This window comes from Pan paniscus, chromosome 1, assembly GCF_029289425.2.
Source record: "Pan paniscus chromosome 1, NHGRI_mPanPan1-v2.0_pri, whole genome shotgun sequence".
Classification (NCBI taxonomy): Eukaryota; Metazoa; Chordata; class Mammalia; order Primates; family Hominidae; genus Pan; species Pan paniscus.
In genome coordinates, this window is record NC_073249.2 from 33,226,323 (window position 1) to 33,251,295 (window position 24,973).

General features: G+C 35.1%; 1 protein-coding gene across 1 annotated transcript in view; it reads left to right on the plus strand.

The window, feature by feature from the left end:
- USH2A (usherin) overlaps window positions 1–24,973 on the plus strand; it is an 800,680-nt gene that overhangs the window by 244,919 nt on the left and 530,788 nt on the right. The window contains exon 21 of the mRNA XM_003814150.6: window positions 3,045–3,275. Coding sequence (XP_003814198.3) covers window positions 3,045–3,275 — 231 coding nt within the window. The remainder of the gene's footprint in view (window positions 1–3,044; window positions 3,276–24,973) is intronic.

Sequence of the window (24,973 nt, forward strand, 5' to 3'; positions counted from 1 at the left end):
GCTTTCCTTCCCCAGTTGAGATTATAGCCAAGAATGGCCTGCTAAAATCTTAATACAAATATGTAACTCTAAACTCTGAAGAGAGACTCTGGGTGAAGAAATTTCTGAATGGCTTAGCCTTTTATTTTGTTTTGGATTATTTTGAAGTGAGTTCATAACTTGTAGAATGAAATCTTTGAGAACCTACCATTTAACTGATTTTTAGCAGAAAAAAATGCTAAGAGAAATTATGCATATAATTCACAGATTCATACATATATAAAAATAAAATATCACATGGGCTGCAGTGGCAGAAAATAACCAGAATTGTTAATTATCCTTCTAACTTGATGAACTTTTTGCTCAGTGCCTTTTCTTCTTTACTAAAAGTTAAAATAGAACCAAAATGAATTGTTTCTTTTTGAAAAGCTGGCCGAAGGTCTAAAAAGTAACAAATACTAATTGTTCTAAGCTGCTTTATGGTGAATTTCCTTTCATGGTTTAAGGGCTTCAATTCTTATATACACATCATTTTGATTTATATTTATTGAAACAGGCAATGACTTTGCGTCTGTGTATGGCTGTGTTAACACAGGTGTAAATTAAAAGTCCACAGATGTAGTTTGGGCCCTTAATAAATAGGCTTGGTGATTATGACATTTGTTCCTTTCTCCACATTCACCTCTCAAATCCAGCAGACATACTTAAAGGGGGAATAAATCTCAGCTCACAAACTCAACTGTTTAAGGGAAAAAGAAATCAAACCAAAACAAACCTTCATTTTCAATAAATCAGCTGTTAATCTGAATGAGCAAGTTGTAGGGAAAACCTTAATCTCCGTGACTCCTAGGGTTTCCCAGGAACCTTCAAAGAATTGCCAGTGTCCCACCACCTGAAAGGATGGCAAGGTCCCAATGTATGCAAGGGCATGAGGCCACTACTGCTCCAAGGCTAAGCCCACTGCTGGTGGTGGGGTCACTTCAGGGCCAGGGTGCTCTCTAGGACCAAGAGGCTGACCAAAGTTAGTTGCCTGGACCGTTGTGTGTAAACTGCTGAACTCACAGGCTTGTTATTTTGTGCTGATGCTCTGTTTAACATTCAGAGTGTTATTGCTTGTTTGCTTTCATTTAGATCAGTTTTTAAGCTTTAAAAATAGAAAATTGCGTATAAAAGGAGCTTTTTGACCAAAGAAGATATACAGATGGCAAATACACATATGAAAAATGTTCTATATCATATGTCATAAAGGGAAAAGCAAATTAAAATAAGATACCACTACACACCCATTAGAATGGCCAAAATCTGGAACACTGACAACACCAAATGCTGATGAGGCTGTACAGTAGAAGGAATGCTCATTCATTGCCAGTGGGAATGGAAAATGGTACAGCCACTTTGGAAGACAGTTTGGCAGTGTCTTGAAAACCAAACATGCTCTTACCATATGATACAGCAATTGCACTTCTTGGTATTTACTCAATGGAGTTAAAAACACAAAACCCTGATATATAATTAGATGTACACATATATATGCACATCATAGCAGTTTTATTCACAATTGCCAAAACTTGGAAACAACCAGGATATTCATCAGTAGATGAATGAATAAATAAACTGTGATAAACTATGCTACATCCAGACAAGGGAATGCTATTTAGCATTAAATGAGCTAGCAAATGATGAAAAGACATGAAGGAAACTTAAATGCATATTACTCAGTGAAAGAAGTCAGTCTACAAAGGCTACATGCTGTATGATTCCAACTATATGACATTCTGGAAAAGGCAAAACTATGGAGATGCGTAGTTACCTGGGGTGGGGGGAAGGAGAGATGAATAGGCAGGGCACAGAGGATGTTTTGGGTGGTGAAAATTTTCTGTGTAATAGCATAATGATGGATTCATGCCATCATACATTTGTCCAAACCCAGAGAATGTAAACACCACGTGTGAGCCCCAGTGGAAACTATGTACTTTGAATGAAAATGATGTGTCAATGCAGATTTATCTACTGTAGCAAATGAACCATTTGGGTGCCGGATGTTGATATTGGAAGAGACTGTGCATGGGTGGGGAGATATGGTAGAACTCTGTACCTTCTTCTCAATTTTTCTATGAACATAAAACTTCTCTTAAAAATTAAGTCTACTGGGTGTAGTGGCACCTGTCTGTAGTCCCAGCTACTTGGGAGGCTGAGACAGGAAGATTGCTTGAGCCCAGGAGTTCCAGGCTATAGTGAGCTATCATTATGCCTGTGCATAGCCACTGCACTCCAGCCTGGGCAACAATGTGAGACTCCAGCTCTAAAAAAAAAGAAAAAAAAAAAGTTTACCCCTGGCACATTGCCTATGGTGTAGCCGTGCTCCACAGGAGCAATCAAAAATAAAAATAATAAAAGTCTTTTTAAAAATGACTTTCTGACGTATTTTTACACAAGCAAAAAGTTTTGGCAAACTCGTGTTAATATTCCTGCATTACCCATTGGTTGGCATGGATTATGCTTGGCCCGTGTAAATTACAGCACGGAGTTGATGCCACTTTAAGGCAAGGGGCTCTGCCCTATGGGTTTAGTGCTAGTCGTTGGCTGTAGGTTTCACTGCGGGATCCTGTGGCTCCTGGGTGAGTCAGCTCTTACTCAGCCAAGGGAAGTTCTACACAGAAGGGGGCAGCCATGAGCCATCAGAAACCAACGGGCACAGAAACTGGGCCACTGGGGTACCTGCTTGGTAGAGGGACTGTGGTTGGGGCACCACCCAGAGTACAGCAGCTACTATAATATATAAGATCTATTATTTAGCTAAAAAGAATAGAGAAGTTATTTTCAAGAAAAAATTTAATTTGAAAGTTTTGTGTGTAGTATGTTGGCCATTTAAATTTTGTTTCACTGCATTTAAGATAAACTCTGTATTGTGTTTTCAGTTCCTAGAACCATACAGATACTTGAAACCACAACTGATTTGATTTGAAGTGTGATATATACAAATACATATATACATATATGTGAATATGTGTGTCTAGAGACAGAAACCAAATTCTTGAATGTAACAGGTGTTTTCTAATATTTAGCACCAGCAGAACTGAGGCCACCTCTGGTTAAAGGAATCAACAGCACAACAATCCATCTTAGGTGGTTTCCACCTGAAGAACTGAATGGACCCTCTCCTATATATCAGCTGGAAAGGAGAGAGTCATCTCTACCAGCTCTGATGACCACGATGATGAAAGGAATCCGTTTCATAGGAAATGGGTATTGTAAATTTCCCAGCTCCACTCACCCAGTCAATACAGACTTTACTGGTAAGTGTGTTTGACATTGCTTTATTTAGGAGACACGAAGCTCCAAAATGTTTTCTATTATTTTCATATCCCTTTACAATGAATTTTTATTATACCTACTTAGAGAAATACTAATTCAGCCCTTTGACAGCTTTTGCCTGATTGTTTCAGCATGTCCATCTTTTTAGAATTCTGGGGAAAAAAGTCAGGTAAGTGAAGGAAAGGAAAAATAAAAGATGAAGATGAAGAAGCAGCCTTATTGGATCAAAGTATGTGCTTTGTATTTGTCTTTTTGTGAAGTATGTGCCAGGACATGTTTCTTGAAATATTATTCACTGTGTTCTCTGAGCAAATGAGTTTGCAAAATGCCCTCATGCTATTGGAGATTCTCAGTATGCACCCCGTTACTGAAACTCCAAAAAGCATTGTAAGAAAGCTATTCAACTTTGCTTAGCTAATCATGCCTAACAGATATTTGATGTAATGTTTTCTTTTTCTTTCTCTTGCTGTTTCCTTCTTCTTTTTTTCACTGTGACAACTTAATATCTCATGTTCTATGAAGAACATTGTGGGGAAAACTAATCCCAGGGAAAAGATAACTTCTCTAAGCCAGGACTATGGTAAAGCAAGTGAGGCTGTTGTTTCGGTCACAAAATTTAAAGGCACTAAAAAACTCAGTGTTAATGAAAATTTTAATGCAATATTTTTAAAAATGAAAATCATTGTGAAAGCACTATAAAAATATTATCAAAAGCTTAAATAAAGACAGATTGAACTCTGTACCAGCACAATCCTGCCTCACTGGCCTTACCCTCCTCCTGGCCTTACTAGTACCGCGATATTTTGGAAGTCCCATGACCTCTGTGACTTACAGCTTCTAATAGCATGATTTCAGTATAGCTGTAAAAAAAACTCTATTTATGGTACATCATTTTTCCAATTTTTTAAAAAATTTACAAAGTATAAGATATATATTATTCTGTAAACTCATAAAGATGTTCATTTAATCATCCATGAGAAAGTCATTTTGGAGCAAATAGCTAGTCTTTAAAATATTGCATATGTGAAGACAATGAAATGGAATTCGAGCTATAAAAATTTGTATTGTTTTATTTTTACTTAAAATAGTAAATAGTTTGCTTTTCATTGAGACTGGCTGCTGATGCACCTTGGTAATGAATCATGATTATATTCTAACTGAGATATATTGAGATTAATGCATGATTAACTACTCTCCCAGTACATCAAAATCATTGCAGAGTATTAGAAATTGAACCATTGAGCTAAAAATGCTCAACTTCTGCTTTATATTCTTAAAATGGCAAAAAAGAAAAGAAAAAAAAGGTAAGGAAAAGGAATACATGAATAATAGTAAAACTCTTTTCTCAAATGAAAATGGAAACTACCTCCCTGGTCCAATATTTGGCTTGAGATGTGTTTCTTCCAAGAAATAGCATCCGTTTCCATTCAGCTGGGCATAGCTGCTGCAAGGATGTCAGCTTGGATTTGCAGGCTAGCCAGCAGACAGATTTTTGATGGGATCACCTACTGTTGTTGCAGTGAAAGATAGAGTGGCCCGTCCACCGTTAATAAATTTAGTCATCCTCGCTATCTCCCTTGCCGGCCTTATACTCTGAGGTGCAAGGGCTAGGGGCAGATGCAGTGTCTGGGAAGTTTTCCAAATTCCTCTTTAAAAAAGTTAGGCTGTAAACACTGGCCTCACTAAGCAGGATCCTTCTGTCTATAACAAAGCCTCCAGCTGCCCAGAAAATGTGCTTGGAGTACACACCATTTGAAGGACAAGGCAGGGAGATCACAATTTTGGCTTGAACTACTCCCTGGAGCTTTGGTGATTCCTGGAGAATGAGAAGTTCTTCTGTGTTCAGGCACGTTCTGGGACATTGCTGATGCCCTTTTTAATGGTAGCTTGGCTTTACTTTTAAGACCCCTTTAACTTTTAATATAACCATGTATATACTAAGTTATTGGTTTGATCCTTTGGCTGACTTGCCAGGTTTGGTTGAATGATTTTATTGAGTTGTACCGAAGCCTAACTAAATGTACCCAATTAATGAGCTAGGACAGGTTTTCAAAACCAACTCAATAACTTTCTGTAAACTTGCATCTTTCCTAAATAGAGAGGTAAGCATATAATTAGCATCTTACATTATTCTTACTGATATATTATCCTATTCAATCCCTCTGCAACCCTATAAAGTAGCTCTTTTTACCCTCGTAGTACAGGAGGAAAAGAGGCTCCAATGAGTGACTTGCCCATTGTGCCACAGCTATTGAATTTCAGGGTGGAAACGTGAATTGGAGCCTTCCGAATTTAAAGGCAAGGTCTCTGCTACAGGGTGGAAAGGAACTTTTGTAGACTGTTCTTTGGAAGTGATAGAATAGGAAGTATACAAAAGTAAGAAAGAGGGATAGGAGGTGAAATAATTATCACCCAAATATTCCTTATCCGACACTGCTAAACTTTTTGGATTTGTCTTTCAGTTAGTTTCAGCTCACAAACAGCAAGTAGTGTTGGCATTATTTATTCATTTATTTGTATCCCCAAAGACATGTAGGCATCAGTTTTTTTTAAATAGCAATTAAACCCAGAGTGTTACTAGAAGCTAGATGTTTAAAATATAAATAACATTATGTGAAATGGGCTGAAGTGCTATGCGTTAAAACAGTGCTTTCAACTCACATTCCTTTATATTTCATTCAGTTTTTATATTCTGAGACAAATTTAGTGAGCAAATCCTTGAAACCTCTAATATGATGAATTACATTTTAAAAGTTAATAACCTTAAGATAAACTAAGATGTCCTTTGTTTTGAATTATTCAATTCAAAATCTCAAACTTCAACTAAAATGACTTCTGAATAGAAATATCAATTAGTGCTCAAAGACAAATATAAGGTTGATGTACATAATTATACATATTTTATATATGAAAAGATAAGTTAGATTGTACCCATCAATGACAGGAATTATAAACGCATTCATAACACATTTCATGGCCATGAACATTACGTTGCAAGTCTCAGTAAGAAATATTTCATTATTGTAGTACAAGAAAGGGATCTCTTACACAACTTATGCCTCTTTCATATTTGCTTTAAATATTTTTATCTTACACAATAGAAAAAGAATAATTCAAGCATATGAATATATGTCCTAAAACGTTGTTTAATATTGTAAATTATCAAGCTTAATACTGTAAATAAACCCTGTCAATATCTACCTTTGGGCACAGTAAAGAACCAGATAAAGCTATTTTGAGACCTATTTTTGCTTCCTTTTCTTTTCTGATACAAGTGTTCTTTTAAAAATCTAATCTCCAGGAAGAATGTATTATCAGTCGTTTACATCATAGTTTAAATTTAAAATAATTAACTCTGTATATTATTATGAGGACTTCGAAGAAGATTAACTGATAAATTACTTTCAAATCCAGGCCCCATTATTTATTAGCTAAATGTAATTAGACAACCCATTTAATCTTTTTTGTGCTTCTGTTTCCTTTTCTTTAAAATTAACATAATTCCACTGACAATATTGGTATCTAGCAGGTAGGTGAGGATTTAAAGTAGATAGCCCACCTAATGAACTTTGCACAGTGCCTACCACACAGATTATTTAGTACTCATTAAACATTAGCTATTAGTTATTATTCATTTAACAAATATTTATTAAGTGCCTACTATGAGACAGGAGCTTTCCTAAGTGAGAGTATTCTGCAGTTATAAAATCAGCATTCTATTAATTTATTTGCTGTTACACATGCAAAATATGTTTGCTCAAATGTTATATCTAGGGCATGAGTAATATGCAATATTCCATATTAAAATGTGATACTTAATTTTGCTATTGAAAATAGTAAAATTAATTGACTTAGTGGTGAGGACTTGGGCAAACTACTTTTCTGAGTGTCTAATCTTGCTCATCTATTAAATTGAGGATTTTGTTGCATGATCAATGTTCTAACCTCTAAAATTCCAATTCTGTGGACATAGAATGTTTAGGAGGCCCCACAATCCAAATTACAGGCTGTAATCATGGCATCTGTGAGTTAAAAAAACACCTAGAGTTTAAAATAAATTGTTTTCTATAATATCTTGTTTATTAATACAATTTAAGATTGATACAAATTTACTGCTTTTCTCTAATAATTTAAGAAACTTAGTGATATGGGCAGAGTTCAACATAAAATAGATATTCAATTATTGGGTCACATCAGATGTTATAAAAAAAGCAGAAAATTAAAATAGTTTCGTGATCTTGTAATTGGGCAATGATATAAACAATCATGGTGAAACAGTCCCCCAGTTACATGGGGTTAAAAATACTTTCTTCTTCCAACACTCAAATAGCAAATAGATCCTCCCCTCCCATATGCAACTAGAAGGGGATATCATTGTGCCTTTGGAGAGGAAAAAATCATGTTCATTTTTTTCAGGAATGCAGAGTAAATCTACTTGATTTATACAAAGAATTTAGTTCTTTCCTTGTAATGCTAGTAATCCAAGTGGAACCTGGTAAAAACAGCAAGTAAAATACTGCTCAGATTGGCATTCCAAAGGTGACCCTCTTTCTCCTTGTCACTTATTTTTTCCTATTAGCGAAAACAGGTCCATGATCATTTGGGGGAAGGTTTGACTATTGTAGTATCCAGATGCCAATCACACCAGCCTTTTAAACTGCCTTTACTGGTGACCCTGCCCAGAAATCAGGAACTGCCTTTGGGGAGATCTTTGTAGCAAACCACTGGGGAGATGAGCACACACATGCACCTGGATATAATTCCCTTTTATTTGTCTTCACGAGAAATGTGATTACTGATGTTGAATATCTTGCAGATGAGAACTCTATACAGTTTCTTCATAATAATGATGTTCAAGGACACTAAATGATTGTCATACATTTTTGTATCATAGTATTCACCTTCCCAGAAATGGTTGAACTAAAATGCTTTAGAATACGAAATGCAATTAATTACCAAGGGATGAAAAAAGAAATGCAACCACCAAAAATCAATATGTTTAAGAGCATATTCTTTATTTCTTTTACTCTATAATATTTATGCCTTATTGTTATTAGTTTTCTTATTTTTAGTGAATTGGGACATTTAAGCACTTCATTAAAAGAAAGCTGATTATAAGCAGTTATAGTGAAGGTGCAAGTAGGGCAAACTTCTTCAGATAGACTAATTAGTAAAAGCATATTAATTCTGACCTTCAACATCCTTGGTGTCCCACTATTTGTTTTCCTTGGAGTGGGAGCAAGTATTTTGCCAGAAAGCGCTTGAAAAAAATAAAAACCAACACAACTAAACAAAACCCCAGTTCTTTTCAAGACAGGTTTAAATCACAAATTTTACCTAACCTTTGATGTTAGATTTCAGCCCTAGTTATTGAAAAACAAATATAATAATCTACTATGTGTCCTAGAAGTTTAATGAACAGGCAGTAATTATACTAAAAAAGTAAAGGAAAGAGTAAGAACATGGTATGTGGCAGCAGAGTAAAGGAGAAATAATTCTCAGGCAGTGACAAAACTGCTGTGTTTTCTGATTATGAAACAATCAGAAGAGATGAGAATGGTTGAGTTAATCAGTTTGGACTGAGGACAAGGATCAAAATGCATATCTTCTTAGAATAACAGAAGTCACACTGACCCATGATAACTAGAGATATGGAGATGTAAACATCAAGACTGTTTATTTTTTATTATATTTAGTAGAGAGGTATAGGTAAGTTCTCAGGAAATGCCTTCAGATGGCATTGATGGCACTGGGAGATGGGAGAGGACCATTATTTCCCCATTCATCAAATACATCATAAGGCCAATTTAAGAATGCATGTGTTTTAACCCTTGCCTTTTAAAAGTGACTTATTTTGAAGTACATTCCTATAAGTCTCCCTTTTTTTTTTAAATACTAATGTTAGGTAACTGGTAAGCTGAGCCAACACTGAAAACAAACTGTTTTTGTTAGCTGTTAGCAGTATTTTAGTTAACTTAAAGCATCTTTTTTTGTCCATCACTGTTAAATTTTTTCAAAATGCATTGTCACCTGATATATAAACCACACATGTATTCCTATATACTCATGCCACATGCATAAACATATGTTTTCCACAAGGTCTCTGGGTTTTCCGCAACCACTCAATGGGTTCTCCTTGCCCACTGCCTAGACAGAGCCAATTTATCAAGACAGGGGAATTGCAATAGAGAAAGAGTTTAATTCACATAGAGCCTGCTGTATGGGAGACTTGAGTTTTATTATTACTCAAATCAGTCTCTTGGAGAGTTTGGGGATCAGAGTTTTTAAGAGTAATTTGGCTGGTAAGGGGTTGGGAAGTGGGAGTGCTGATTGGTTGGGTCGGACATGAAATCCTAGGGAGTCAAAGCTGTCCTCTTGTGGTGAGTCAGTTCCTGGGTGAGGACCACAAGATCAGATGAGCCAGTTTATCAATCTGGGTGGTGATAGCTGATTCATGAGTTAAGGGACTGCAAAATATCTCAAGCACTGATCTTAAATTTTCCAACAGTGATATCCCCAGGAGCAATTTGGGGAGGTTCAGAATCTTGCAGCTGGAGGCTGCATGGCTTCTAAACCATCATTCCTAATCTTGTAGCAAATTTGTTAGTCATACAAAGGCAGACAGGTCCCCAGGCAAGAAGGGGGTCTATTTAGGGAAAAGACTGTTACCATCTTTGTTTCAAAACTAAATTGTAAACTAAATTTTTCCCCAAGGTTAGGTCAACCTTTGCCCAGCAGTGAACAAGGACATATTAGAGTTTATAAGTAAGATAGAGTTATTTAGGCCAGGTCTCTTTCACTGTCATAATTTTCTTAGTTATAATTTTTACAAAGTCATTTTCATTTCTATATAGTCTCAAATATACCTGCTCAAATTGTCCAGTGTCTTTTCTGCCAGTATGTTGGCATTTTGGAATCTTTTCAAAGACTTCATTGTTTAAAAAAAATGCTGTTGCTTAATGATATTTTGTATCAATATAACACAGATTAATTTTAATTTCCCCTTCATTCAGCTTAAATGGGTTGGAAAGGGAACTTTGAGCAGAAAAAGAATCATAATTGGTCAGCAATGGTAGTGAAACTAGCACCTTTGAAGATGATTGATTTTTGATTTAGTAAGATGAATTATTTTGTGTATGTTTTCTTGAAAAAAATTAGTTAAAACATTTAAAAATGTATAGTTATAGTTATTTTATACCAGTTACAGCACTCTTGAAGTGTATAGATTAAGTTCCTTTCTATTCAGATAGAGAGGAATCTGGGAACATCATTGTCAAAATGCCATCTCTTTCAAAACTTGGTTCCAGTGCTCTAAAGAAATGTTTTAGAAGATTATGCACTAATGTTACTGGCGGCAAATTCATATGGATCTGTAGCCACCTCAATTTTTGCATTCTCAGAAGAAAGAATTCGATTGAGAGGACATAAGGCATATTAAGAGACCAAGACAAATTTTAGAGCAGGAGTGAAAATTTATTTAAAAATTTTAGAGCAGGAATGAAAGGAAATAAAGTATACTTGGAAGAGGGCCAAGTGGGTGACTTGAGACATGATTTGACCTTTGACTTGGGGTTTTATATAATGGCATGCTTCCGAGGTCTTGCGTCCCTTCTCCCCTGATTCTTCCCTTGGGGTGGGCTGTCCACATGTACAGTAGTCTGCCAGCAATTGGGAGAAGTTGAATGTCCAGTGTGTTTACTGAAGTTACAGGCATGCTCACTTAAGGCATGTTTCCTTACCAGTTAAGTGTTCCCAGAAGGTCATATAACAGTTAAGCGCCACCATTTTGCCTCTTAGTGCGCATGCTTGAGCCCACTCACCCAACTCCTGAGATCTCATTGGGAAGCTGCTGATCACCCGTCTCAGGTGTTTCTATCTATAGGGAGACTGCCTTTCCCTGGCACTGGCTGTGACTGATTCTTATTATTTTAGAGAGATAGTGTAACAATTATCACCTGACGGTTGCCTGACATTTCTGGTGGGGCGTTGTGGGGGGCGGTGCTTCTCTTACCCTGCCCATAGTCTAACTGCCAACTGTAACACTAACAGTTTCATTGAAGTGGGGGAAATGTTAAGTAATAATATGCAAACCATATTTAAGGTATATATATATAAGGAGGCTCACAAACATAGCCATAGGCTGTTTGTTTGGAGCTTTGAAAAGGGAGGCTTAGTTCCTTGACTGATGAGCAGTTTCCATTTGGAAATTCTTTGACTTTAGTGCAACTTCAAAATAAAGGCATGAGACAGAAGGAGAGAGGAAGAAACCCTCAAGCCATCTAAAGTCATCTCTGGCAATGGTGGCCATATCATTTTCACAAAAAAAGGGCATCCTTGGGGAATATCATAAAGGAAGAATAAGGACTTAAGGGAAATGTGTGGGAATGATTGAATGATCCTCCCTCCAGCAGAAAATTAAAAATCAATGTAGATGCATTTTTCTCAGCTTCTTCCCTTCATTTTTTTCCTCTCCTGAAACCTGTTCCTCCTTCCGTGTGTACCATCTACAGTGAATATCACTATTGCCTTAGGCAGAAACCTTGGAACTCTCCTTGAACTGGCACTTGAACTATTCACTCCTTTCCTCCCATTCTATTAATGATTCCTCCTCTGGCCGTTCTTCCTCGGATACATCTCTTGGAACTACCTGCTGGTCCTACAGCTACTGCCTAGTCCAGACCTATGTTATGGGCTTCTCTGCCAACAGTTTCAATCTTCTCCAGGCTGTTCTTCAAACTAATTATTTTTATTGGCATTCTCTTGTGTAAAACCTTTTAATGGTTTCCCAGCGAGAGATGCCCTTCACAAACCCTTTTCTGCGTACCTGCTTTCTACCCATATACCTCCTCATCTCTCCCACCACGGACTGGTATACTCTCTAGCTCTAGACCATTTTTTAGTCCCAGTGCTTGAATATAGCACACTCTCTCAGATGCTCATCTCTTTGAACATATTGATACCTTTGCCTGGTATGCCCTCATCTATTTGCAAGTACTTCGCTTTCCTTTCACCTGGCTAATTGCTACTCATCATGAAAGGGTTAGCTTAGCTGTTCCCCTAAATAAACTTCCAGCAACCCCAGCCTCCTCCCATGCCAAATCTGGGCTGAGGACCTCTCTTATGTACTACTATAGAAACCAACAATTACTCTATTTCAGCTCTTACCGCACTCTATTAAAACAGGTTGTTCAGGGAGCTAAGCTATGAGGACGCAAAGGCATAACGATGATACAATGGACTTTGGGGATTCAGGGGAAAGTGTGGGATGGGGTGAGGGATAAAAAAACTACACATTGGGTACAGTGTACACTGTTCAGGTGATGTGTGTACCAAAATCTCAGAAATCAACACTAAAGAACGTATTCATATAACCAAATACTGCCTGTTCCCAAAAACACGTATTGAAAAAAAAAAAAAAAACTGGTTGTTTGCTTATCTATGTTTCATGTAGACTGAAATTATGACTATCTTTTTCATGCTTATCACATTTGTGTCTTGCACGGCATAAGACATTTACCAGATACTCAATAAATATTTATTAACTAAATGAGTGATAGAAAAGAGGGAAATCCAAAAGATGGATCACTTAGCTATAAGAATTATTTAATGGCAAAATTCATTATGCTTTTGAATATAGTTCACATTTTTAAATCCACGTTTTTGAAAGTATTGATGGTTTAGAGTGATAACTCAATTTGTTTAGTCTCTATTGGCCTTAGATGTGTAATAAAGTACATTTTAAACTGTATAGTACCAGAGACAAAAAGAAATTTCTTGTTAATGGTCCTCAGTTGCTGGCAAAGTTACTTGTACACCAGTTGTTATAGCTAGAATGTTATATCAGAAATTGTTTTCTGCCCCACCATAGCTATCACATTGTGTTGCTGAAAACTAGGTGGTTGCACATCTCTTAGATACATGATCTCCTTAGGCTTATTAAATTTTGAGGTTAATGAATATTTTGACACTTTTACTTATACATATCATTAGGGCTTATTGCAATAGGTTTAAGATGACAGTCATAATAAACATATACAGTACAATAAAAAGCACTTTTAATCTTGAAAGTGCTTTATAAACAACAGTGATCAATGCTATGGATGGATTAACAGCATCATGCTGATTGAATTCTATTTCAAGGGCAATGGAGGTATTGATGTTGGCAATCTAGTTCAGAAAGTGGCAATGGCTGTAGTAAACGGTGCAGGTTCTGGAGTCAGACTCCCCAAGTTTCAATTCTGGCTCCCCAACATGCTGGCGTGCGACTTTGCACAAGTCATTCCCCCAGTGTGAAACTCAGTTTCTTCATCTGTTAAATGGCATATTGTAAGGTTTCAATGCAATCACTGTAAAGGATTAGTACACAGTATCTTAGTATTGTGTACGCATTTGTGACCAGCATTCTGTAATTCTGGACTTCAATTATGTGCCTTTCCATTGCATACATATATTTTATGTCCCTAAGTCACATAAATCTTGTCGATACTTCTTTATGACCTCTCTCTACTACACGGTACTCTGATCATTCACTTTATTTTACTCATTCTGTGAACCTGTGACCTCTGTTTTTTGTTGTCATTGTTACCTTTCTCCTTCCACTAGAAGCATACATGTTCTGCATCTCATTTCTCCACATCTGTTTAAACAGCCAACTTTAAATGTTATGTGTACTTATAAACCTAACTCTATTATTCCCCCTGTCTTCATAATCAGTCTTCTCAAAAACTAAGACTCTCTATGTGTCATTTTCTCATGGATCAATTACTCCTCAATCTACTGTCATTTGGATTCTTTTCTTCCACTTCTTCATTGTAAATACTTTCTTCTAGATTATCAATAGTTTTCAAGTCAGTGAACTTTCCTTAATCCTCACCCTATGTGCCAATAAATAATATTGGTGCCATTTTTTCCTTTTAAAAAATAAGAAGAAATTAAATATTTCTCACTAGGTTTCTCCTTCTATTTTCCCTAAACTGTGTTTCAAGCTTTGATATTGCTTTCTACATCCACCTTTAAATGGAAGAGTTCAATCATTCATTCGGTTCGTATGCAGATTTTCCTTATTTCACTCCACTAGCTGATGTTATGATTGCTGTTGTAAAAAGGATACTGAGCAACACAAGAATGATTCCTAACCTTAGGGAGCTTAAAGTCTTGCAGTGAAATCATGCATCAAACATGTAATTAAGTAATTACAAGTGACTTCTGTCTCCAGCTATGAAGCATATCAAAAAATCCTCCTGCTGAGAAAAGAAATAGAAACTGGAAAAAATTTCTTAAAAATATGGTTAAAGACATAAGTGAGTAACAAGGGCTTCTAGGACTTGTGGGATCAAGATCCCAGATATAAGAAAAGCCATGTAGGTGAGCCTTTTAAATTATCTTTGTTTTTCCTTCTGTTTTGTTTGTTAATTCCTCTATTGCAGAGCCTTAGGGGGGAAAAAAAAAAAGACAGGCAAAAAATTAGATTCTGGGTGGGGTCCTGGTATACATGCTAGGTTTTCAATTGAAATCCTAGAAGAGCAAATCATTAATAGGCTCTTCTTCCTCAGATAAAGCCTCAATTATTCTTAACTACCAATTATACTAATGAGATAAAAGTTATTTTTTTACCAAAAATATTTAGATATTTGCTGAAAGATCACATCAACCAGAGTCCCAGAGTGTGCAATTTTTTCCTATACAATGTCGGGTATTCAACCAAATATTAACAGGCATACCAGAAAATAGGGCCAAATAACCAAAAGATAAGATAAATAAAATAAAAAATAGAAACATATCCTCAAGTAATTCAGATATATGGAAATATGTATTTGCATACACACATAGGCATATACACACATATACATGTAGATATATATGCATATATCCAGACACAGACTTTAAAATAACTATAATTAATATTATCAATAAAATCAATGAAAATGTTCGGAATATAAGTAGCAAATGGGAATATATTAGAATAGGAATTTTAGAGCGGAGTAACAGCTGAAGTTAGCAACTCAGTAGATAAAATACCAATTCCATCCCTGATAAAGTAAATAGCTTTGTTCTTAATATCGTATGCAACAATGTAAGTTGGGAACAAAATATATATAAAACACCTATTTGTAGCCAATTTATAGCAACAGTGCAGAGCTATTATGCTTAAGTGAAGAAAAGCAAATGAACTGAGTTGCACACACCTGGAATTATTGAGCTTAAGCAGAGACATTAGTATATCTGGTAAAGGAATAAAAACTGGAATTCAGGGCTACAAAAGTAGATTTGGAGGGTAGGTTCCCAGAGAGAAGATTGATGCTGAAAAATAATTCAAAAATTCTGTGTAACAATTCTTTTTTGGGTCCTTGGCCAACATTTAGAATAATCCTATGAGAAACATAGCAGAGAAGATCTGCTTGGTAGTTGGAGCTAAGTAGAGATTTCACAGGCAACATAGAGCTAAGGATGCACACATGGAGTTTGGACTTAACCACAGTAGAGAAACCTTGGTGAATACTCTGAGCTTTCACTCGACTCTCCAAAAGTCCATCCTTTATGAGTAAATTCCCATGCTTTAGGAATAAGGGCTATTCCTTAGGAACATTGAGATAATTGAAACAGATTCACCCTAGTGAAGCCTAAAGCCAAGGCTGAGTAAGGTCGAGGTAATCTGGTAATTTTACTTCCCGTCAAAACAGAATTTTGTATTCATTAGTAAAAGATAAAATAATCCAGAGGTTTTACTATGCGTCATCCATGAAGTGACCAATAATGAAATGTTAATAGTCGATAGAGGCAGACAAAGACTTCAAAATAACTTCAGTTAAAGTTAAGAGAAAATAAAGGACAAGGTGGACAGAAAGGATGATAAGATAAAAAATATTTCAATGCAAAATTGAAATCTGTACAGTAATTAATAGGAAAAAATGCTATGTAAAGTAAAATACCTGAAATGAAGAGAATATTGATAAGTTTTGCAAATGAAACATTGCAGAAGGCAAGATTAGAGAACTCAACAGTCAATTGTAATTGTCCAAACTGAAGCATATCGAGAAGGAAATGAAAACATGAAAAAAAGAACAGTGAGGTATTTGAGGACCCAGAAGGAAAGAGTGAAAGAATGAGACAATAGTAATATTGTAGAATAGCCAAATATTATCAAATATGAAAAATAAGTTCACACATAGTTTAACAAAATTTAGCAAACCATAAGGAGGGCAAATATAAGGAAAGCCATATCCAGGTATATTACAGTCAAATTGCTTAAAATAAAAGACAAAGAAAAAACCTTCAAAAGCACCTGGGGAGGGTGGGGAGACTTATTACCTTCAGTGGAGCAAAAATAAGAATGATGTCTGAGTTTTCAACAACAACAATAAATGAATGCCAGAATATAATGGAATGATACTTTTTAAATGCTAAAATTATTTTTTTAACAATAATAACAACAAAAGAAAACTACCAGTCAAGATTTCTGTACCCAGGAAACATATCCATCAAAAATGATAAAATAAAATATTTTTCTTAACAAAAGAGATGAAAAAAGTTATCATCAAAAGACTGGCATTATAAAAATCATAAAGTGTATTAGGACATAGGAAAAGATCCCAAAAGGAAGCACAGAGCTGCAAGAAAGAGTGCAAACCTCTAGAAATGGTAACTACGTGTGTAAATAAAAAGTAATATTTATGATAAAAGGCATAAAAATCATACTTTGAAGTTGATAACATGTAAGAAAAATGTATGACATCAATTATTTTGTCACAAATGATGAGGGGGTCTATATGGAGCTAAACTGTGGTAAAATTCCTAAAAAGTTATGGAAGTTGAAGAATTAATAATATGAAGTAGGCCATAGTAGATCAAGGATTCAGATTATGATCCCAAAGGTAACAACCAAAAGAATGATTTAAAAAAATTAATGTAAGGAAACACTAAATGTTAAATAAACACAGGTTAAGCTGATAAAGGAGTTTGAGGGTGGCAAGCAGAAGCCAGAAACAAAGAGCAAATGTGAGGAATAAAAGGACAAATACCACTGTGGTGAACATAAACTCAACTATATCAGTAGTTGCATTAAATCTAAATAGTCTACCCAAATAAGCATAAAAGTTCTCAGATTGATTTAAAAAATAAAAATATATGTTGTTTATTCTTACAAACATTCTTTAAATATAAAGACAAAATTCAAAAACAAAGAAAGAGATAAGATGTATTGATATATAGATAGATTTTAAGACAATAAATGTTAGTAGACAAAATGGAGGACATTTCATAATGACAAAAAGATCAGTTCAATAGAGGGACATACAATCCTAAATTTAGGTGCTACTTATAGTTTCAGATATGTATATAAAACTGAAGTTGACAGAAATAAAGAGAAATAAATATATCCTCATAGTTGAAGATATAAATCCCCATCTAATATTTTGACAGGAAAAGTACACAAAATATTAGTATAGCTATCAAAGATTTGAAAATGAATAAACAATTACATCATATATAAAACATGTGACATTTTATAAGTGTTGTCATATGTAGAACATCACTTCCAACAACTATATAATATGCATTTTTGAGGAACACATAGGACATTTTCCAAATAGTTAATATCCTGGGCTATAGAAATCGCATAATTTTTTTTTTTTTTTAAGAGACGAGGTCTTACTGTGTTGCTCAGGCTGGTCTTGAACCCCTGGGCTCAAGCAGTCTTCCCACTTCAGTCTCCCAAAGTGTTAGGATTACAGATGTGATGAGCCACTGCATTCAGCTTGATCTCATAATATTTCAAGTTCTCTGACAACTGTGAGATTAAACTAGAACTCTAAATCTAAAACATAATCCGATTGGAAAATATCCCTGGCTCAAAAAGAAATGATGGAAATTAAAAATTATTTTTATCTAATGATAATAATGCCTTAATACATATAAAAACATTGTAGGACGGACAATATCAGGAATTTGATATTGCTTTATAGCTTTAAATGCATATATTAGAAAAAGGGAATAGTTAAAAATCAATTAGCTTCCCACTCAAGAAGAAACCAGGAAATTAAAGCAGCATATGAAACCCAAAAAATATTTGAATAAAAGAAATTATAAAAATAAGAGAAATCAATGATATAGCAAACAGAAATGTAATGGAGAAAATAAGACCAAGAATTGATTCTTGGAAAATTTGGGGAAAAAATTTCTTTGCAAGTGATCAAGGAAAGGAGAAAGTACAGATTACTACTCTCAGGGATGCAAAGAGCCATTACTAGAAATCTTACAGACATTAAAAAAAAAATAATGTATTAAGAACAGCACTACACTAAAACCTTGACAATACAGGCAAAATACAGAGATCCTTTGCATGGGAGAAAAATCTCCAAATTTAAACTGACACAAGAAGATCTAGAAAATCTATGTGGTCCTAGATGTGTTTTAAAAATGAAATCTATAGTTAAGTCTTTTACATAAAGAAAACCCCAGGGAAGGTGGCCCGATTGGTGGATTTCATCAAACAATTACAGTAGAAATAATAGCAATCCTACAAAAAAACTCTTACAGAAAATAGAAAATTGCAATGGTTTCTATCTCATTTTATGAGGTCAGAAGAACTTATACACTAAAATCTGACAAAGAAATTAACATAAAGGAAAACACAGGTCAATAATAATCACAAAAGTAGATTCTAATATTCTCTGTGTGTGTGTGTGTGTGTGTGTGTGTACATAAATAAAATGTTATATCATGACCATGCAGGTTTTATTCCAGTAGTGTGTAATCTTTTCAAAATGTATGTGATTCAACACATTAACATAGTAAAAATGAAACATTCTAAATTATCACCACAGATTTAACAAATGCATTTAATAAAATATAATAACTATTCATAACAATTCTCAGCAAACTAGGAATGAAAGAACACATCCTAATAAATTGTTTTTGTAAAAGACCTATAATAGTAAAATATCAAGTGCTTTTTCCCAGAGGTCAGGTACAGGACAAGGAAATTCACTATCACCACTTTTATTTAATGTTGTACTGGAAGTATAGTACTAGCCAGAGCAATATAGCAATAAAATAAATAAGTATTAGGTATGTCAAAGAAGAAGTAAACCATCTTTATTTGTAGATGTCATTATTTTTATTGATGTCAAAATAATATATAAACTATTCAGTTTACTCAGTAAACTTAGAAAAGTGTCGAATAAAGGTCAATGTACAGAAATCAAATGTTTCTATTGAATAGCAAAAAACAAGTAGAAAATGAAATGTTTAAAAGTACCATGCTTACTAGAACTAATACACATAAATGACTTAGAAACAAGTCTGCTAAAAGGTAATGTAGGACCTCCACTCTGAAAACTACAAAAAATTACTGTGAGAAATTAAAGACCAAATAAATGGAAAGTTATGCCATGTTCATGGATCTAAAGACTTAATATTGGTAAATAGCAAGTCTTCCTAGTTTGATCTGTAGAATCCATATAGTCCCTCTCAAAATCCCAGGATTTCTGTAAAAATTTACAAGCTAATTTTAATATGCACATGAGAGAGGAAAGTATTTAGAGTAGCCAAGGCAATACTGAAAAAGGGCAAAGTAGGAAGGCTTATGTATCAAGACTAACTATAAGACTGCAGTAGGTAAGCATGTATAGTATAGGCAAAAGAACAGATAAGTACAGTAATAACATATTGCCACATAAATACCCCAAATAAATACATATATATGCAGGGCACAGTGGCTCACACCTGTAATTCCAGCACTTTGAGAGGCCAAGGCAAGAGTATTGCTTGTGCTCAGGAGTTCAAGACTAGCCTGGGTGACATAGTGAGATCTCATCTCTACAAAAAGCTGAAAAATTAGCTGGGCATGGTGAGGCACCTGTAGTCCCAGTTACTCAGGAGGCTGAGGTAAGAGAATCTCTTGAACCCAAGAGTTCAAGGCTGCAGTGAGCCTTGATTGCACCACTGCACTCCAGCCTGGGTGACAGAGCAAGATCCTGTCTCTAAAAAATAATAATACATACATACATACATATGTGCTCTAAAAAGCACATGCAAAGTTGTTCATAGCAACTTTATTTCTAATAATCAAAAACTGGTAACAATCCAAATTTCTATCAACAGTAGAATGGATAATAAATTATAATAAATTTATTCAGTGGACTGCATATAGAAATAAAAATGAGCCAACTATTGCTTCAGAGAACAATGTGGGTGAATCTTATAACCTGTTAGTGAGTGAAAGAAGCTAGAATCTAAAGAGTCTAGTATTCTATTTATATAAATTTCTTTTTCATTTCAACATTTATTTTAGGTATAATGGGTACAACATGCAGGTTTGTTACTTGGCTATATTGAATGACGCTAACGTTTGGGCTATGGGTTCCATTATGCAAGTAGTGAGCGTGGTATCCAATAGGTAGTTTTTCCAATTACAGTCCCCTCCCTCCCTTCCAGTGTCTGTTGTTCTCATGTTTATGTCCATGTGTGCTCAATGTTTAGCTCTCACATATAAATGAATATGTAGTATTTGGTTATTGTTCCAGCATTAATTCACTTAGAATTATGAACTCCAACTGCATCCATGTTGCTGTAAAGGAAATGATTTTGTTCTTTTTTGTGATTGGGTAGTATTCCACGGTGTATATGTACCACATTTTCTTTATCCAGTCCATCATTGATGGGCACCTAGATTGATTCTGTGTCTTTGCTATTGTGATTAGTGTAGCAATGAACATATGAGCGCATGCGTCTTTTTGGTAGAATGATTTATTTTTCTTTGGTTATAAACCCACTAACAGGATTGCTGTGTCAAATGGTAGCTCTGTTTTAAGTTCTTTGAGAAATCTCCAGACTGCTTTCCACAGTGGCTGAACTAGTTTACATTTCCACCAGTCGTGCATAAGCATTCTCTCTTTTCCACAGCCTTACCAGCATCTGCTGTTTTTTGACTTTTTAATAATAAACATTCTGACTAGTGTGAGATGGTATCTCATTGTTGTTTTGATTTCCATTTCTCTGACAATTATTGATGCTGCACATTTTTTCATGTTTGTTGGCTGCTTGTATGTCATCTTCTGTGAAGTGTATGTTTGGCTGGGCGCGGTGGCTCACACCTGTAATCCAGCACTTTGGGAGGCCGAGGTGGGTGGATCACGAGGTCAAGAGATCGAGACCATCCTGGTCAACATGGTGAAACGCTGTCTCTACTAAAAATACAAAAATTAGCTGGGCATGTTAGTGTGTGCCTGTAATCCCAGCTACTCAGGAGGCTGAGGCAGGAGAATCACTTGAACCCAGGAGGCAGGGGTTGCAGTGAGCCGAGATGGCACCACTGCACTCCAGCCTGGCAACAGAGCAAAACTCCGTCTCAAAAAAAAAAAAAAAAAAGAGATAGAAGTATGTGTTCATGTTCTTTCCCATTTTTTAAATGGAGTTGTTTTTCTTTTGTTGATTTGTTTAAGTTCCTTATAGGTTCTGCATATTAGAACTTTGTCAGATGCATAATTTATTTGTATATTCTGTAGGCTGTCTGTTTACTCTGTGGATAGTTTCTTTTGGTGTGTGTGCAGAGGCACCTTAGTTTAATTAGGTCTCAGTTGTCCATTTCTAAAGCTGGAAAGTGAAATCAGTGGTGACAGAAATCAGTAGATGGGGTAATAACTGAAAGGAAGCAAAAAGAAGCCCTCTGAGATTCTGGAATTATTTTATAAATTAGTCTGAGAGGAGTTTATAAGTGTAGATTTATTTTGTAAATGTCCATCAAAATATACCTTGATAATTAGTGCACTTTATTTTTGTTATACTTTACTTTGAAAAGTTACTGAATAAATATTTCAAGCCTGCAAAGTCCAAAAATAAAATGTGAAAAAATACTGTAACATAACAGAAGCACTCAACCCAGTCTAGAGGATTAGTGAAGACCTCTCCGAGGATGAGGCAAGTTGAGTTAGCTAGGCAAAAAAAAAGAAAAAAAAAAGAAAAAAAAAGAAAGAAAGAAAGAAAAAGAAAGAAGGAAAGTAAAGGAGTCCAGGTAGAGAAAGTATCATGTATCAATGTCTTAATGTGGGAGATGACATGTACATAAATAAACAAATTAGTAAGCAAGAAAAACTTGGAAATTCTAATATAAATTAGATTATTGCCAGAAGGGTGCATGGTGAGGCTGAAATAAAAAAGGGGCCAGATCATGCAAGGGCCATCACATTGAAAATTTTGAACATAATTTTATTCATCTTTATAAGACCATTGTGGAGGTTAGAGCCTGATACCAAGAACGTTTTTAAGAAGGACATGCTGATATTTTCACTGATATTGTACATGTACCATTCATAGATTGACTCACTAAAAGTTGCAATTTTATTTAATCATCTAATAAGATTATTTATAGAATGTCTGCAAAATGTTAGAAGATCTTCCTTATAAGAATTAGCATAGCTGGGTGGTTAAAAAAAAATGAAATTCTGAATCCCAGCATGGATCTATTGCATTCTTGTAATTGTCCAAAAGGTTCTGCTTGCCTGCTGCATAAACAAAATCAATTAACTGAGACTGCAGCATTGCAGTAAAAAGTTTAATTTAAGCCAAGCCAGCCAAGTGGAAGAACTGGAGTTATCACTCAAATCAGTCTCTCTGAAGTCTTGAAGGTTAGGATTTTTATGGATAATTTAGTGGGCAGAGGGGCTAGGGAATGGGTGCTGCTGATTAGTTGAAGATGAAATCATAAGAGCATGGAAAATGGTCCTCCTGTATTGAGTCTGTCTCTGGGTGGGGCAACAGGATGGGTTGAGTCATGAGTCATTAGTCCAGGTGGGATCAGTTTGAAAAACATCTCAAAAAAACAATCTTAGGTTTTACAATAGTGATGTTATCTGTAGGAGCAATTGGGGAAGTCACCAATCTTGTGACCTCTGACCACATTATTCCTGAACAGTAAGCAATTATAAAAATTACGCCTACATTATAGCAGCATTCAGGCCCCTCCCATAATCCTATTCTTGTGGTCTTTCATTAGTCTTATGAAGGTGGTTTTTGGTCTCTGAGAAGGGAGGAGGTTAGTTTTAGGGAGGGATGATCATCTATGATCATCTTTGCTTTCAAGTTAAACTATGAACTAAATTTCTCCCAGTGTCCAGGAATGGCCAAAGACAGCTTGAAGGTTAGAAACAAGATGGAGTCAACTATGTCAGATTTCTCTTACTGTTGTAATTTTGTAAAATCAGTTTCATCCTAATCTCTGGAGAAATACCTAGAAATTTGCATTTGGATAAGATATACAGATCTACACTATTAAAGACAGAGCTATCTTACCCACCCCCACCCCAGCTATTTGTCTAAGGGAAATGAAACAATTTGTACATACAAAAGGCTGGCACACAAATATGCATTGCGCCTACATTCACAAGAGCCAGAAACTGGAAACAACTCAAATATCCATCAATAGGTGAATTGATTAATAAAATGTGGTATATGTATATGATGAAATACTAGTAAGCAATACAAAGGAAAGAGCAGAAGAACACTTACTCGTAATTCCACTTATATAAAATTCTTAATAATAATTAATGTATAGTGACAACAAGGAGATCAGCAGTTGCCTAGGCCTGAGGAGGAGGGGGTGATGGAAATGCTTTGTAACGATCAAGGTAGTGGTTTTACAAGTGTGTACATCTGTCAAAACATATCGAACTGAACCATTTAAACAGATGTGCTTTAGTATATATGTAAATTTTTATCTCACGAAAATTAATAAAATATTCTCCAGGTGATTCTTGCAACATTCAAGTATGGGAACCATTGATTTACACTGTAATGAACAAGTTGCTTTAACTTTGGAAAAAAACCAAACAATTTTAATATTATTTTACCATTTAAATTCTGAGCTCTTTCAGATAGAAACTTAAGCAGTGTATATACTGCTTATCACTCCAAATTTCACCTGAAACAAATTGGTGTATACTGTTTGTCATAAAAATAAGAAAATGACTTTCATTAAATTATGCTGACAACAAGAATCTTGTACAATTTCAATGAAATAACTTTTTTTAATGAAATAGGGTTTCTTTTGATCTCGTTCACATTCAGAAGGGAATTTTTGTAAATAGAAAGGACTATATTTTATTTTATCCTAAGAAGGAATTTAGTCAGTAAAAATATGAAATAGACACTTGAGTATACAGATGACCAGTTATTGCTTGATGCTACTGCACCTCTGTAATGTATTTTTCATAGCTTATATAATCCGTGTTAATATGCTACATTATTAAGTTTAACTGTGAGAAATATAGTTGCTTGAAAACAAATTTCTTCTGCATACTTATAAATTCAGTAGTTGGAAAAAATTAAAGAAATATAATTAAAGATTGCAAAGTCAATTTGACACTCACTTAAAATGTGTTGAGTGGAGGCAGCAAGCAGCAGCCTACATCTGATGCTGTTCTCTCCTTGTTTACTTCACAAAACTGTGCAAATTAGAACTTTAATTTACAGAGCTGTTAAAGCCTCATTAAAAACTTTTAGCAAGTATCCTATTTTGAGGGTTTTTTTCCCCTTATATCTAATATGCAGCATTATCTCTGTTTTGTGGGCATGTGTGAGGCAATATCTATAGGCATATTAATATAAACTACATATATGAAATGAAAGTTTTTCACATGGAAAGGACACTAGTGGTGTCTGTCAATTGCTTCCCAAAGTGATTAAT